Raw genomic sequence first — 16,477 nt, 5'->3', positions numbered from 1 at the left:
AAAAATTGTCCAATAGCACCTTAGAGACCAACTAAGTTTGTTCTTGGTATAAGCTTTCATGTGCATGCACACTTCTTCAGATACTGAATTTCAGTCAGGCTACTGGACTTCTCCACATACACGCTTGACCACAGCATGGTCTGAACTATGGAGTCATTCCCTATCTAATGCCCCCAGGTTTGTGGCCTTGTTGCAAAATAGTTGGTTGCCACATTTCCCTGCAATGGGCTCAGTTGTGGACATAATGTGTGAATAAGAAAGGCTCACACCATCAAATAAAACACAGAAGCTCAAAGCAGTGAGGGTGGAACAGAGGTAGACCAAATACTGTTGACTCAAGTAAGAGGAAAAACTAAGAGAATCTGCTTGCTGATGCTCTGAGATGTTTTACATTGTTGCTTAAGAATCCCAGTTTTCCATTTTCCTTTTAGCCTTAGCATTGATTGAGGTGTCCCCGTGGCGATTAATAGTGGGATCTGTCCCCACTCCTAGCTGTCTCTCTCTGCTAGCCATAGCAACCCCTTCTCAATCGAAAACCAAAGAAAACAGAGGAGTGCTCACTAGAGAAAGTAGTCTTGATCCTTAACCAGGCCAGCTGTTCCTGGACATGCTCAGAAGCATTATTTCCTGTTGAGCAACACTGGGCCTTGAGCTTCCTGAATGGAACTGGGGCCACAGGAAACTACAAATTCCACGTTGTTCAGCGGGAAATGATGCCCCAGAGTGACTTGATTCACGTGGAATTGGTCAGGCAATGGCAGCAGAGCCAGTAAGTCTTGTCATGCGCCCAGATTTCTGCTGATTTTTCAGGCAGCATACCCAGCAAAACAGATTTTGAAATCATGTGGCCAGCTTCAGAGCAGTAGTCCAAGAAGGTGACCACACAAGAAATTGTTTAAAAGGCTGCACTGTTGAAAAAGCATTCTGTGTGCCCGCACTGCACAAACAGGCTTGAACTTTTTGCTTTATCCCGAGGATTGAGACACAACAATCCAATTGCTGTGAGCTGAAAAAGCACACTGGGTACTGGCATGCAAATGGCCAAAGCAGGCATCCCGTTTTGCCCAAGAGTTCCCACGTCTGAAAAAATGTAGACATTTATCAAGCTCCGTGTCCTCAGGCAGCCTCAACAGATGTGCCATTCTGTAGATGGTTTAATTTTGAAAAAACAAAAAGAAAAAGTCTTGCTGAAATCCAGGCCAGAGTGAAAACAAACTTCATCTCCAAACACAATTTGTGGTGTTTGTCACGGAACCCCCTAATGTCATATACGCGAATGGAAAATGAAGCAGAACTATAAATACAGAAGGCATTGCTTAGCAATCCACTGTAAATTTTTTACATTACCTTAAAGGCAAACAGATGTTTTCCAATAAACAATTGTTTTCTTCCCATTTGCTTTCTTTTACTGTTCGCTTCTTAATTTAAAATGTTATTGCGGGGTGATGGGAGGAAGAGTTCCTAAGGGTTTCTAGTCAGAGTACCAAATAAATTAAAATAAAAAATGTGGAGATGAGGTACTACAGTGGAAGGAAGTGGAGGGGGAAGAATTTACAGCTTGTTCGCCTCACGAGAGAACTGTGGAATATAGCGCTATTGCCAAGTAGGGAGGGTTATGCCTTTTTAACTGGAACAACTTGTGTTGGCAGAAGGGCATCAGCTTGCGAGTTTCACAGAGTTCTCCCTACATGCAGTTCACAGCCAGACATTTCACTCGCTACGAATGCTGGGGTGCGAGGGCACATTTATTTATTTATGGCATTTATATCCTGCCTTTAGGTGGGAAGTTTTTAATGACTGATCTTTTAATGTATTTTTAATCTTTTGTTGGAAGCCACCCAGAGTGGCTGGGGAAACCCAGCCAGATGGGTGGGGTATTATTATTATTATTATTATTATTATTATTATTATTATTACTATTACTACTACTACTACTACTACTCTTGAGAGAGAAATAGGGTCAACTCCAGCCTTGAGGCGACTCCTCAGCAAACCTGTTCTGTGGTGGGCCCTCCTTGTGTAACCTGTTTTACAGACAACCCCCCTCTCTCTGAAGGGCTATCAGAGGGCAGCCCTCTATTTAAACTAAGGAACCCTATATCTGAAGCCACAGGCTTCATCACTACGGATATAAATACTGTATTTCAATGTAAATACAGATAAAAAAGGTAAAGGTACCCCTGACCGTTAGGTCCAGTCACGGATGACTCTGGCGTTGCGGCGCTCATCTCGCTCTGTAGGCTGAGGGAGCCGGCATTTGTCATGTGGGTCATGTGGCCGGGTCATGTGGCCAGCATAACTAAGCCGCTTCTGGTGAACCAGAGCAGCGCATGGAAGCACCATTTACCTTCCCGCTGGACCTATTTATCTACTTGCACTTTTTTTGATGTGCTTTTGAACTGCTAGGTTGGCAGGAGCAGGGACTGAGCAACGGGAGCTCACCCCGTCGCGGGGATTCAAACCACCAACTTTCTGATCGGCAAGCCCAAGAGGCTCAGTGGTTTAGACCACAGTGCCACCTGCGCTACACATATAAATACACATATAAACGAGCACATGCAGATTTTATGCAAACTCATGCCCTATCTCTTTTCTTCGTTATGTGTTTTCTCTCTTTTGGACATTTTTGATAGATCTAAGGCAGAAACCTGGTGTTGTTGTTTTTTGCAAGCATGGGAGCAGGTGCCAATTGGAAAAGGTACATAACTAAGCACACCCACACCCACCCACAATCTAGGGAGGGGAGACTTGCCTCAACTGGCCAAAAAGCAAAGAAGAAAAAGAAAAAAGAAAAAGAAAGCCAAAGAAGCATTTCTTTTTCTTCTCATGGTTAGCTAGCAACCTTCTTGGCATTGTGCTTATCCTTTCTCACTGACTGCATTGCCAGTTTTAACTTGGGTACTAGGACAATAAATCTTGCAACTTTAATAGATAGCTGTGTGGGCTCAGGCCACAGAGCCAGGTCGTTAATTTCCCTCTTTTGGCTTTAGGTTTTCTTCAGATGTTGGCAGTTTTGGAAACAAGGGTAGCAAAGCATGGTGAATGGCATTTCATTCTATACGACATCTACTTTTGGCATGCAGCTGAGCTGTAGGATGTCACCAGGCTCCCTTTAACTCTCTGCTGGCGCACAGAACAGGACCCAGTTATCAGTGCCCATCATGGGAATTACACAAGTATGCTTCACATTAGCTAACCTTCCTGAAATCTCTGTTGAGAATATTTCCAATAGGGAGCCTTGTGATCTCCAGTCACACGGAGTGTTTTGGGGAGGGGGGTGTTGTAGGTTTCCAGCAAGAGGAATTAATTGTGGGCCAAAGTTTCTGATTCTGGAAGTGGCAAAAAGCCTAATCAAATTTGGATGGTACTTGGTGCCTGCCTCCCTGCTCTTTCACCCATTCTTCCAATGTCAGCTAAGCCTTCCTGTGGAGAAATACCAGCAAAACGTTGCCAGCATAACTCTTGAAGTTCACAGACTTTCCCACATTCTTATTTTTGAGAGTATAGGTCAATCATTTCTCCACCAAGCAGATGCAATGGGGTGGAAAGCATCCACATAATTAGCAATAAGAATTTTGGATGGCATTTAAATTTCTGCCATCTTTCTTGTTTGTTTGTTTGCTTGCTTGTTTCGTCATTGTAAAAGGAAGGTTGCTGGAGTTCACTTCGTTGTCTCAGTGCAATTACATAGATGGGACTGACACCTATAGTAATTTAGAAATACTATAATTTTAAGAGAAATACAGTACATCTTGACATAATGGCGAAGGCTGCCCAAGTGACCTGTGGACCTGCTCAATTTGCTCCAGTTGCAACTTCAAGGCCCTTCTTGCTCTTCCTTCTGAGGGTTCTTTATCTTTCAACTGGACCTGGAATTAATCCTTCAAATAGAGGACTGATCTCTGTAAAGTAAGGTATATGGCCTCCCTACCACATAGCAGACCTGGGACCCAGTTGGCGCTGTGGGTTAAACCACAGAGCCTAGGCCTTGCAGATTAGAAGGTCGGCAGTTTGAATCCCTGCGATGGGGTGAGCTCCCGTTTTTCGGTCCCAGCTCCTGCCAACCTAGCAGTTCGAAAGCACGCCAGAGTGCAAGTAGATAAAGCGGGAAGGTAAACGGCATTTCCATGCACTACTCTGGTTTGCCAGAAGTTGCTTAGTCATGCGGGCCACATGACCCGAAAGCTGTCTGCGGACAAACGCCGGCTCCCTCGGCCAGTAAAACGAGATGAGCGCCGCAACCCCAGAGTCGTCCGCAACTGAACTTAACGGTCAGGGGTCCCTTTACCTTTACCACATAGCAGCAGTCTCTGAACCAGTGGTTGCCACTCCTTCTTGCAAAATCCCTTTTTAGACACCGCTCCCAACTGCATCATGAAACATAATCACCAATACAGTATTTCAGCAGAAGCTATAGATAAAAAAAATTTATACCTCTGATTTCTACCTTTTAGTAGTTTTAAGAAAAGTATCTCAGACAGTTGTCTCAGAATCCCACCAAGTTTCCAAGATAGGTAGCTGGACTTAAGACACATCAGAAGAGGAGAATTGAGAAGGTGATTTGTGATTCCTTAGACCATGGGTAGGCAAACTAAGCCCCGGAGGCTGGATCCAGCCCAATCGCCTTCTAAATCTGGCCCACGGATGGTCCGGGAATCAGCATGTTTTTATGTGAGTAGAATGTGTCCTTTTATTTAAAATGCATCTCTGGGTTATTTGTGGGACACAGGAATTTGTTCATTCCCCTCCAAAAAAATATAGTTTGGCCCCCCCACAAGGTCTGAGGGACAGTGGACTTGCCCCCTGCTGAAAAAGTTTGTTGACTCCTATCTTAGACTGACATCCTTTCTTTCAGGAGGCTTCCAGCTGTGGTCACAGCATCAGGTCCAGGTTGATACCACAAGCCAGAAACACAGACGTACCACACAGTATTCCCTAGTATGGCCTAGTGTAGTTATGATCCGTCAGTATCCGACCACCTCCAGCCTTGATGCATCTCGCAGTGTGATGGCCATGATCCTAACTAAGTGCTTCAGTAGAGAGTGATGCCTGAGCCAATAACATAATATAGGTGGAACGCTCCCATCAAGCATTCAAAGGCATGGATCTTTGATGAGGATAAAACACTTACTAAGTAAGATGCACTCAGACATCCAATACTTAAAAAGCTGGTTCATGGTGTAGAATCTGGGTTTATTTACAGAAGCGAGGTGGGCAAGCTGCAGTCCTAGAACCTGCAAGCAATCAGTTCTGATCTCTGACAACAGCAGAGATCTGTCCCTCTCAGCCTACTGGGGGGGGGAGTAAGGGGGGTATGAAAGAGAAAGAGGTGGGTGGGGAAAGGGAGAGAGGGAGGGGAAGAAGGAGGGAGGGGAGGAGGAGGGTGATGAAGAACAGGTGTCAAAAAGTTAGGGATGGAAAGGGGGCATCAGTATGCAAGATGAATCATTATATGATCAAAAACTAGAATCAACTTGCAGTAATCTGGCCCATTATAAATAGGAGCTTCTGCTTGGAATACAGTCACCAATTAAATAAAAATTCTTGAAACTTCTAGAAAAGCTTCTGTCTTAGTTTCACATGATTTCTCTAAAATTGCTAAGCACATTCAGGAGAACCATTTGACAAAGACAACTAGCCACGTAACATCTTGTAACTTGGAAAAAAACATGCAAACCTTGGAGAAACTATGTTTCTAATGCGTACTGGATCTGCCTATAACAGGCAAACTAATCTGAGGCATGTTTACTCAGAAGTAAGTCCTTGATGTATTTTCCAGAGCCCCCTTTCCAGAAATCTAACTAGACTACTTTTTAATGCTTCAAAACCAAAGGAAATACAAGTCTCCGGTTAAACTTTTATAACACTAGGTAGACACAGGCCATGGTATAAGAAGTCTTGCAAAATTCCCAGCTAGTTCTTGGGTTTGAAAAGCCAGTTTGAGATCAAGAAACTTCACTTACGAATTTCCTGATGAGGTCTCACTCTTCGCTTCACAGAATAAAATGTTAATTGAAAACATTAAAACCCACTTTATGTCCTAGCTAGAAGAAGTGGTTTTCCCGGGATGGTTTAGGCATAACTTGGGTTCAAAAGAAGATGGCATATACTCAAGGGCCTTCAAAGCTAGATACATCATACTGATTTTAATAGTGACGTCTTACCCCATTTCTAGAAGGTCTCATACACCCCCATTTCAAGCTCCTGGCATTAGTCTGGCTCACCAGCTTCCATTTTTCACACTGTTATTTCCTTGGATTGTATTTTCCTGGCTACTTTCTTTACTGCCTGTTTTAAGAAGAATGTGAACTCAATAACATTCTAATTCCAGCCAGTCTTTCCAACCACAATTTTAAAGTAAATTTAACGCAAGACTTGATGGAAATGGATACAGCTCAATATTTACACCAGTCTGCACCCACTTAGGATTTGACCCAAGACATTTCACCTATACAAAAATCACTGTCCTTTCTGTGCTTGGCAGCTGTGGTTTCTACAAGACAAACGGTGCTCATTCCCGCCCCCTCGGTGCCACTCACAGGGCAGACAGTGTAAATACCAAAGCCATGCATAGAAATTGGCACAGATGGACTTTTGTATGATAAACTAATAAACAGAATCCATTTTTGTCCCATGTTACTAAGCAGAATCAATTCACACTACATTCACAGGGTTTTTTTCTGTTCCTTTTTTGTTTTTGTACACATTGATGATTTTTTGTGGTCAAATTATAAAGGGAATCAATGACACCAGGAGGGCTGCCATCCTAAGCACATTTTCCTGGGAGAAAGTGAACTCTGTGGGACTTGCTTCTGAGCAAACATACCTAGGATTAGATTGCATGTTATGGGCAGATTCAGAATGCATTAGAATGTATTAAGTTTCCCTCCATATGCAAATAAACTGCTAAAGCGGGGATGATTCTCACTGGTACCACAATAGAGGAGAAAGTGTTAACCCCCTCCTTTTATCCCACGTGGTCCCAAACTTGCTCAGGCTGTCCCATAGCTGCTATTTACATTTTTAAAGTGCCATTTTAATTGCAATCACAAAATGAATGCCACATCTAGTTTGCCTTTAGCAAACCTGATTGGCAGAGGTTTTCCAAACTCGTGTTTTTTATATAGCTCAAGGTTCTCATGGCTCTCTCCCTCCTCATTTAATCCCCACAACAATCCTGTGAGGTAGGTTTGGCTGAGGGGAAGTAACTGGCCCAAGGTCACCCAGTGAGCTTCATGGTTTAGTGGGGATTCAAACCCAGGGCTCTAGCATCTTGGAAGAGCCACCCCATGCTGGGTCCTTTTTAATTTCTCCCCACCCCCCATGCACTGCAGTGCTCTGAGCAGCACCAAGCAATTGAGTTTAACTGCTTTTAATTTCCCACAATGCCCTGATGTATGGCCTTTTGTGAGGAATTGTGGAAAATTTAAATGGCGGCCCTTAGCTACAGAACAATGCCACTGGCTGTGAGCAGTAGCAAAAAGCTTGCTAAGGCTCTCCAACAAGGTTGGGGACCTATCAATAATGAATTTTGCCCAACGCTCTTGCTCTCTCTAATCTGGACTTGGCTCTGGTTGGCCTACAGTGCCACTTTGTATTGGATCCGTGCCAAGAAATAGTTTCATGTGAATTTCCAGGATTGCAAAACAGAACAGCAACAAAAAAAATCATAATGGAAAAAGGTTAAATGAATCCAAACAGAATCAAGGTCACAAAGGATTATATTCTGAAATGTGTAACTTTACTGCCCTCTCCTGGCTATATTTATTAAAGGTAAAGGTAAAGGTACCCCTGCCCGTACGGGCCAGTCTTGACAGACTCTGGGGTTGTGCGCCCATCTCACTTAAGAGGCCAGGGGCCAGCGCTGTCCGGAGACACTTCCGGGTCACGTGGCCAGCGTGACATCGCTGCTCTGGCGAGCCAGAGCCGCACACGGAAACGCCGTTTACCTTCCCGCTGGTAAGCGGTCCCTATTTATCTACTTGCACCCGGAGGTGCTTTCGAACTGCTAGGTTGGCAGGCGCTGGGACCGAGCAGCGGGAGCGCACCCCGCCGCAGGGATTCGAACCGCCGACCTTTCGATCGGCAAGCCCTAGGCGCTGAGGCTTTAACCCACAGCGCCACCTGCGTCCCAGGTAATATATTTATTACATAATGTTAATAATGTACACCTTTCCAGAATCTACCAGTTGTTGCAGAGTTTTTCATTTCTCCTTTAAATAACTTTGTTTCCTATTTGTTTGTTTTTCACTAAATATTTTCTAGTTTTAGAATCTCATCTATGGTTCTAGTATTGTATCATACAGTGATATAATTATTTTTTATAAACAAAATGGTGAGACTCTTGCAAAAATTAGCTTCTTTTTCACATACCTTCATACGTTAACTTGCTAATGTACATTTGTGAACCATCATGCTTGAACTGAACAGTGAAAGATCTTCTTATTTATTTAAAGCACTTTTACTCACCTCTTCAGTCCAAAAGGCTCCAAGGGTGACTTACAAGATCAATAGTAAGTTAAGTCCCTGCCCTGATTGTTAACAATCTAAAAGGCATGACACACAAGGAAAAAGGGTGGGGAGGAAGGAATAAAAAAAAAACAAAAGTAAAGTCAGGCACCAGTTCATACAGTATATACACAGAGACAACTTTGAATATATTAGACACTTTGGTTTCTCCATCAGAAAACAAGAAAATCACTCACAAAGGTAAAGGGACCCCTGACCATTAGGTCCAGTCGCAGACTCTGGGGTTGCACGCTCATCTCGCTTTATTGGCCAAAGGAGCCGGTTACAGCTTCCGGGTCATGTGGCCAGCATGACTAAGCCGCTTCTGGTGAACCAAAGCAGCGCATGGAAACCCCTATTTATCTACTTGCACTTTGACGTGCTTTTGAACTGCTAGGCTGACAGGAGCAGGGACTGAGCAATGGGAGCTCACCCCGTTGCGGGGATTCGAACCGCTGACCTTCTGATCGGCAAGCCCTAGGCTCTGGTTTGACCCACAACACCACCCGCGTCCCTACATACCCAAAAGGAAAAATTCAGGCTAGAATCCTGTTGTTGTTGTTGTTGTTGTTGTTGTTGTTGTTGTTGTTGTTGTTGTTGCTGCTGCTGCTGCTGCTGCTGCTGCTGTTAGCATCCGTCTGTCTCGAGAGACAATAGAGTGCACCTCTGAGGATGATGTCTAACTGCTGTGTTAGCAGGACCTAAGTGATCTCCCAGGACATGGTGGTTGTGGGCTGCCCAGATGACAAGACCCACCACTTTCAACCTCCCAGCTGTTTTAGGGACTCCACTCTGGATTTGTGTAGGGTTTACTCCTTAGCCTTTTCTCCTCCCAAAGATAAGAACAGTGGAGGTTTAGGATCAGAGTTTTCCTTCTCCTAGATGGGCCACCTTCCCAGGTTGACAAGCCTCACCTGCCCCCCAGTTCCCTCTACAGCATGTGCAGAAACCACCTTCCAAACTATGGGGTCCACTATTGGTCTGTTCCGCTCAATCCGCCAGAGCCTGTCTTTGCACGCATAATTTCTTTTTAATTTTCCATGATTTATTTATTTTATTAAATCTGCAAAATTAATCTGCTTAACAAGAAAAAAAATACAATGAGTCATAATGGACTATTTTGAAAAGTTTCTTTTTATAGATAGCATAGTGTATAGACTTTGTTTTAAATACTATGAACTGGATTTAATTAATGAAAAACTAAGACTTAATTGAAGTGTTTATGATTAGCTAGTACAGCTAATTACTTAAAACAGGGAAGTATAAGTGTCTGATAGAATTGTAGTGTTTCGTATTGTGCTTTTTTCAGTATGTTGTTTGTTAGTATGGTATGTATGCTTGTGTTTTTATATTGTAAATCACCCTGTGATCCTTGGATGAAGGGCGGTATAGAAATTTAATAAAATAAATAAACATTATCTTGCTTTTTATGTTTTCATATTGTTGCAAACCGCTGTGAATGATACAGCAGTATATATATTGGACTGCAGCTGCCATGAGCCCCAGCCAGCATTTCTTTTATTTATTTATTTATATATATATATATATATATATATATGAGAAATATTAAAGAAATACAGTGGTACCTCAGGTTAAGTACTTAATTCGTTACGAAGGTCCGTTCTTAACCTGAAACTGTTCTTAACCTGAAGCACCACTTTAGGTAATGGGGCCTCCTGCTTCCACTGCGCCACCGGAGCACAATTTCTGTTCTCATCCTGAAGCAAAGTTCTTAACCCGAGGTAATATTTCTGGGTTAGCGGAGTCTGTAACCTGAAGCGTATGTAACCCGAGGTACCATTGTACTGGCTGGGGCTCATGACAGCTGCAGTCTAATAGCGTTCAGAGAGCCACAGGTTTTTGCTGTGCTTGATTTAAATAAGTTTTTTTTTATAAAAAAAAAACCACAGCTATCTGCTAATCATTCTGGCTGCAGACAGACCAGACACAAATTCTGACTTGCCAGCGACTTTCATACCAGATAAAATACATGGCAAAAAGTGGAGCACATTAGGAACCGGCCACTCTATGCAGGGCCTGTGCTATCATTGGATTAGTGTGAAAGACTTCAGAGGGGTGCAGTACTGACCTTTGAAAGGGCACGTTTTTATACAGATTAGTTTTCGTTACATCTTTTTAAATCTGATATTTTATTTTTATTTTATATTCTGAAGTTTTATCACTTTTGAAGTAATTCATACCATATCCATATGTATGAAAAAGACCGTACAGTTGGTTGGAAATCTATGTAACATATACCTAGTGTATTTTTAGTGTATTTTTAGTGTATTTTTCATCTCTGTTGGAAGCCGCCCAGAGTGGCTGGGGAAACCCAGCCAGATGGGCGGGGTACAAATAATAAATTATTATTATTATTATTATTACCTAAATAGTGAAAATGCATTTAATTAAAAAAAAATAAATTTAGCAGTTTCAAGTGCTTTTGATTTTTTCTAACACACACCAGTTTTGTTTTGTTTTTGAAATTGAAGTTAGCAATTTTGGGGAGGGGGATGCATTTGGTGTGTGTCTGGCGCAAAAAGAACAGCCTGGCACCGGCACTGACTCCACCCGACCCCTCTGGAGAAAGCGATCGAGCGGGCGCGCGCAACAACCAAGCCGCGTCCCCGCTCTCTCGCCGCTGCCAGCGAGCAGCTTCCGCTTTCGCTCCCGGGGATCGCCGTCCTTCGCGCTCCGCCCCGCGCCGCGGCCTGGGCGGGCCCGGGAAGAAGCACGTTTGCGGCGCGTTGCATCAGCTGCCGGGGCCTGCGCGACTGAAGCCAGCCCGGTTGAGTTCGCGGGCTGCTATTGGGCTCCTCGCCGCTTCGGAGGGAAGAACCGGCTCAGCCTGTGCAAGGAAGGAAGGAAGGAAGATGGAGACGGCGGCAGATGAACAGGTAAGGGGGCTCCAGTTTCGCGCCCAAGCTCCATGGCGAGGCTGGCTGGAGGCAGCACCCGCCCTCGGTGCCTCCAGACTTAAAAATAGGCCTCGCCTTGGGCTCTTTTTCTCTCGCTTTCAAAGAAGCTTCTCCGAAGAATCCCGGCTGGGTTTGTAACGTGAGGACGCTGCTTGCGCGCACGGCCACTTTTACGCAGCGCCCTTGGCTGTGAAACATTTGGCGTGTCGCCTCCTTTCATACGTAGAAATGAAATAGTTTGCCCCCCCCCCCGATCCCTCGCACCCATCCTTTGCTGGAATACAAGGCCTTTCCTCGCAGGGACCTCCTGACACGCGCCTGTAATGTGTGAAGCGCCATACACGTGGACAGTATAGTGTTACGTGGACTCTCGGGAAGTCGCCATGCAAATGTCAGCGAGGATGTTGTAGTTCGAAGGCCAACAGTCACAGCTGCCGCCACGCCACCCTTTTTCCCGAATCATGCTGGGTGCTGGTCTTTTAATTATTTTCTCTATTAAAAAACAAAACCTGCTTGGTATTCCACCTGCTTGGTATTCCTCCAAAGAGCTCAGAGTGTTGTGTATAGATGGGGGTCATTCAGTAAAGAATGGTAGTTGCTGTTTCGTTTCCTCTCCAAGGTAGGGCAGCCCTTCCCCTAAAGCAAGTGGGATCTAGGAACAAAAAAAGTTGCCTCATACAGAGTCAGGCCATTGTTTCATCTATCAATTCTGAGTTTCAAATGAGCAATTCTGAGTTTCAAATGAGGGGAATTCCTACCTCTGCTTGGAAATTCTGGGAATTGAACCAGGGATATTGTTCAGGCACAGCAGGTGCTCTTCCTCTGCTATGGACCTTTAAATACCTATTTTTAAAAAAGGAAAAAAGAGAGGAAGTGCTTTTCATTAATTTCAAACAAACAGGACTGTTTCTTTTTAAAATCCTTGCCACTGTCCTGATTTTTGTGGTGTCCAGTTTTCTTGTTTTACTCTAGTTTTGTGAACTGTCCTGAGATCTCTCCTACTGAGCAATCTGGGGATTTGATAAATCAGTCAAAAAACAGCCACAGGCTGCATCTTGATGTACAAAGGCAATATGCTCAACTGATCACCAGATGCTTGAGGATAAGTCTGCCTCCATCTTGATGTTTGTGGGTTGCTTGGCTGCTCCTGGGCATAGAATGCCAGCCTAGATGGTCTCCTGCTGCCCAAGTTTATTAGGAAGTGTGAATACAGAACACTTCACCATGGTGGCAGCTTTTGATTAATCCATCTGCAGTTCCAAATTGTGAGTATAAAAGAGTAATAAAAATCGATTGAAGTACAACAGGCCTGTGTTGAAAGCCCCCTCAGTACATTCATTCACTGACAGTGGTTGTCAACTTTTAGAGACAAGGAAGGGCTCATGCCCTGTTTGTGCACCAGCCAGGAGTGCCAATGGGCTATAGGCACAAATTGTTTTGGGATTCCTGCTTTTAACTTGGCAGAATTGGATCGCCAAGTGAGTAGTCCTCAACACTTTCAGGTTTGGCAATGCAGGGTCCTGGGTAACAGTTTGTGCATTGGCATCACCTGTGCTTTCTGAGGAAAGAACGGCTGTGTTTCTGCCCTTTTCTTCAAAGAGAAGCTTGCAGGCCAAGGAGTGCAACGCCCAAGGGAGCCTCCCATCTTGACAGCTTCATAGCTAAGCATTTTGACTCCCACAAAGTAGGAGTTGTTTTTTTTATTATTATTAATATTTTTATTATTATTTATCTTACTTTCTTTTAGCTTAATAAGAGGGTTGTTAATAACAGAAATGGATTTGAGATTCCGGTGCAGCTAAAATGTTTAATTATCCTGAGTGTATTCACACTAAAGTTACAGAAATTCCTCTGCTATTCTTACCATTTCTAAACAGAATGATGATTTTTCTAGCAGGATTAATGATGACACTTTTTGAAACAAGTGCCTTGGTGGTTTTCTTTTATTCTTCTAGATCATTGCTGGGGGAGAGAAGAAGAAAGAACCAGGAAAGAAGAAGAACAAGGAGGGAACTGGTGAAGGTGGGTGCTTGGAGGTAAGCCTATACTTCATGTTTCACAACGGTCGGCAAATGGTGGTCCTCTAGATGTTGTTTGACTACAGCTCCCAGTATTCCTGACCGTTGACTGTGGTTCCTGGGGCTGATGAGAGCCCAGCAACATCCCACCTCCGTGGACGCACTTTTTTACTCTTAAAAAGTAAGGGGAAATGTTTGTGCGTCCTATGGAGCGAATGTATGGTCCCTGGAGCCAAATTGCCGGAGTGCGGCACACTTTTGGACTGGTCTTTGGTAGTGGTGGTGGAGCCGCGCTCATCTGCCGGCAGCCTCTGCTTCCCCCTGCAGCCCCGGGAAGCTTTGGAGCAACGGGAGGGCTGTGCGCCCATGCCCCACACTCCTGGGCTGCTGAATGGGGGCAGGGGGAGAGCCGCGCTCATCTGCCGGCAGCCTCGGCTTCCCCCTGCAGCCCCGGGAAGCTTTGGAGCAACGGGAGGGCTGTGCGCCCATGCCCCACACTCCTGGGCTGCTGAATGGGGGCGGGGGGTGTGTGTGCTCTGCCAGCAGCCTGCCCTTCCCCTCAAGGTTTGGAGCAGCGGGCAGGCTGTTCACTGAGAGAGGGGAGGGAGAGGAGGGGGACCAAGAAGCTGGGTGAAGGGAGATGAGGTACCATAGGTTGCCGTGAGTGGAGAGTCATGGTTGAGGGCAAAGGAGAGGGAGCAGTGAAGGGGAGAAATTGTAGACGTCACCTGAGGAGTTTGGGTGAAATTGATGGAGAGGAGGAGGCTGGGAAAGGGGACTGTTCTGCTTGGGGGGGGGGAGAAAAAAGTGGGGAAAAGGAAAGCCCAAGCCTGCCGCTGAGAAGCTCTGCTTGGCTGTTTCTTGACTGTAATTCAAGTAAAGGGAATGTTTGTGAGCAGCTGGCAGGCTGTTCACTGAGAGAGGGGAGGAAGAGGATTGAGAGGAAAAAATGTGGCATTAGCAATGCTTTGGATGGATACGAAGATGGTATTTTACATGAAGATAAAAGTGATGTCAGTGACTGTGAGCAACTGAGCTTCATAAATTCTGACTTTAGCAGTGATGAGTTCTTGGGGTTCACAGAAGACTAGAAGAGTACTCAAACTTTAAAGTCTCTCTTCATTTGTTAATGACAGTGATGATGGTAATAATAATAATAATAATAATAATAATAATAATGATAATAATAATTTATTATTTGTACCCCACCCATCTGGCTGGGTTTCCCCAGCCACTCTGGGCGGCTTCCAAGAAAGATGAAAAGTACAGTGGTGCCCCGCAAGACGAACGCCTCACAAGACGGAAAACCCGCTAGACGAAAGGGTTTTCTGTTTTGGAGGCGCTTCGCTAAACGAATTTCTCTATGGGGTTGCTTCGCAAGACGAAAAAATCTTGCGAGTTCCCGCGGGTTTTTTTCGCTTTCCCCCCCCTTTCCTAAGCCGCTAAGCCGCTTATCAGCTGTTCCGCTGATAAGCCGCCTCTCAGCTGATCGCTAAAAGCCGCTAGACCGCTAATAGCGCTAATCCGCTAAGCCGTCAATGGGCTTGCTTCGCAAGACGAAAAAACCGCTAGACGAAGAGAATCGCGGAACGGATTAATTTCGTCTTGCGAGGCACTGTACACTAAAATGTCACATATTAAAAACTTCCCTGAACAGGGCTGCCTTCAGATGTCTTCTGAATGTCATGTAGTTGTTTATCGCTTTGACATCTGATGGGAGGGCGTTCCACAGGGTGGGTGCCACTACCGAGAAGGCCCTCTGCCTGGTTCCCTGTAACTTGCCTTCTTGCAGTGAGGGAACCACCAAAAGGCCCTCGGAGCTGGACCTGAGTGTCCGGGCAGAACGATGGGGGAGGAGACGCTCCTTCAGATATACTGGACTTAATGCCATTGTTGACTGCTGTTCACTTTACATGGCTGTAATGTGATTCTGATATACTGGTTGTTTATTAAATACAGTAGTTTAAACAACATTTGATTCAGAATATTTTTTCCTTGTTTTCCTTCTCTAAAAACTAGATGCGCCCTATGGTCGGGTGCGTCCAATGGAGCGAAAAATACGGTATTTCTGAATGGGTGTGCCCTTAAAACTCCCCCCCCCCCAGGGTTTTGTCACAGTTTGAGTTCAGAGGGATGCAAAAGCAGGGTCAACCAACCTTTTCTGATAACAGACCTCTCTCTGTACCATAGGCAGGGTGCTCCCAGAAGGCACCTGTAGATAATTTGGTCTTTATGGCTCAACCTCTAAAAGTGTATCTACATGTGAATCCAGGTATACATACAAACATCTCCCTGTAACATAGAAGTATTATGGGGCTTAGTTGAGATGTGCTGGAGGTTGCTCAGAGGCCTGAAGGGATGTGTGATCTGGCCAGCTATGGTTATATTTGAGATGGTTGGGTAGGAACATCAAAACAGCTTGGGTCGATCAGACCCAAATTTCTCCCTAGTCCATAACTTTGTTTGCAACAGTGGCTGGACTCTGGGATGCATCCAGGCAGAGCATGGAGGCAATAGTTTTTGCTTTTTAACCCCCTCCGCCAAATATTTGGTATTCAGGTGTATGCTGCTATTCAATATGCAGATTCTATTTTGTTATAACAAGCTATAGTAAAATAATATGTTGACTTAGAGCTATTCTGGATGGTTTCTGAGACTCTGAATAAAAGTATGCTTACTAAGGTTTTGTTCAACTGCTTTATTAATGGCATGGTTACTTTTGAAGTACATTAAATACCATATTTTTCGCCCTATAGGATGCATTTTTCCCCCTCCAAAAATGAAGGGGAAATCTGTGTGCGTCCTATGGGGCGAATGCAGGCTTTCGCTGAAGCCTGGAGAGCGGGAGGGGTCGGTGCGCACCGACCCCTCTCGCTCTCCAGGCTTCAGGAAGCTATCAGCAAGCCTGGGGAGCCTGCGGGAGTTCCCACAGGGCTCCCTAGGCTGAGGATAGCAGCCTGCTTCCTGGAGCGTGGGGCGCGCTGAAAGCAGAGCGCCTGGCGCTTTGGGAATACACCCGCAGCCTGCTTCCCG

At 44.9% G+C, this 16,477-nt stretch overlaps 1 protein-coding gene across 2 annotated transcripts in view; it reads left to right on the top strand.

Moving 5' to 3' along the window:
• TARS1 (threonyl-tRNA synthetase 1) overlaps positions 1-16,477 on the top strand; it is a 210,640-nt gene that overhangs the window by 176,218 nt on the left and 17,945 nt on the right. Inside the window, exons 1-2 of one of the 2 annotated variants that reach the window (XM_079994833.1) lie at positions 11,223-11,405; positions 13,382-13,462. In XM_079994833.1, the coding sequence (XP_079850959.1) occupies positions 11,382-11,405; positions 13,382-13,462 (105 nt within the window). In that variant the 5' untranslated portion in view covers positions 11,223-11,381. Of the gene's footprint in view, positions 1-11,222; positions 11,406-13,381; positions 13,463-16,477 lie in introns of those variants that run through there. The other variant, XM_079994832.1, reaches the window with a different exon arrangement.

Source organism: Podarcis cretensis (genome assembly GCF_951804945.1).
Source record: "Podarcis cretensis genome assembly, chromosome: 11".
NCBI classification, from domain to species: domain Eukaryota; kingdom Metazoa; phylum Chordata; class Lepidosauria; order Squamata; family Lacertidae; genus Podarcis; species Podarcis cretensis.
This window is presented reverse-complemented; position numbering and strand designations above follow the sequence as displayed.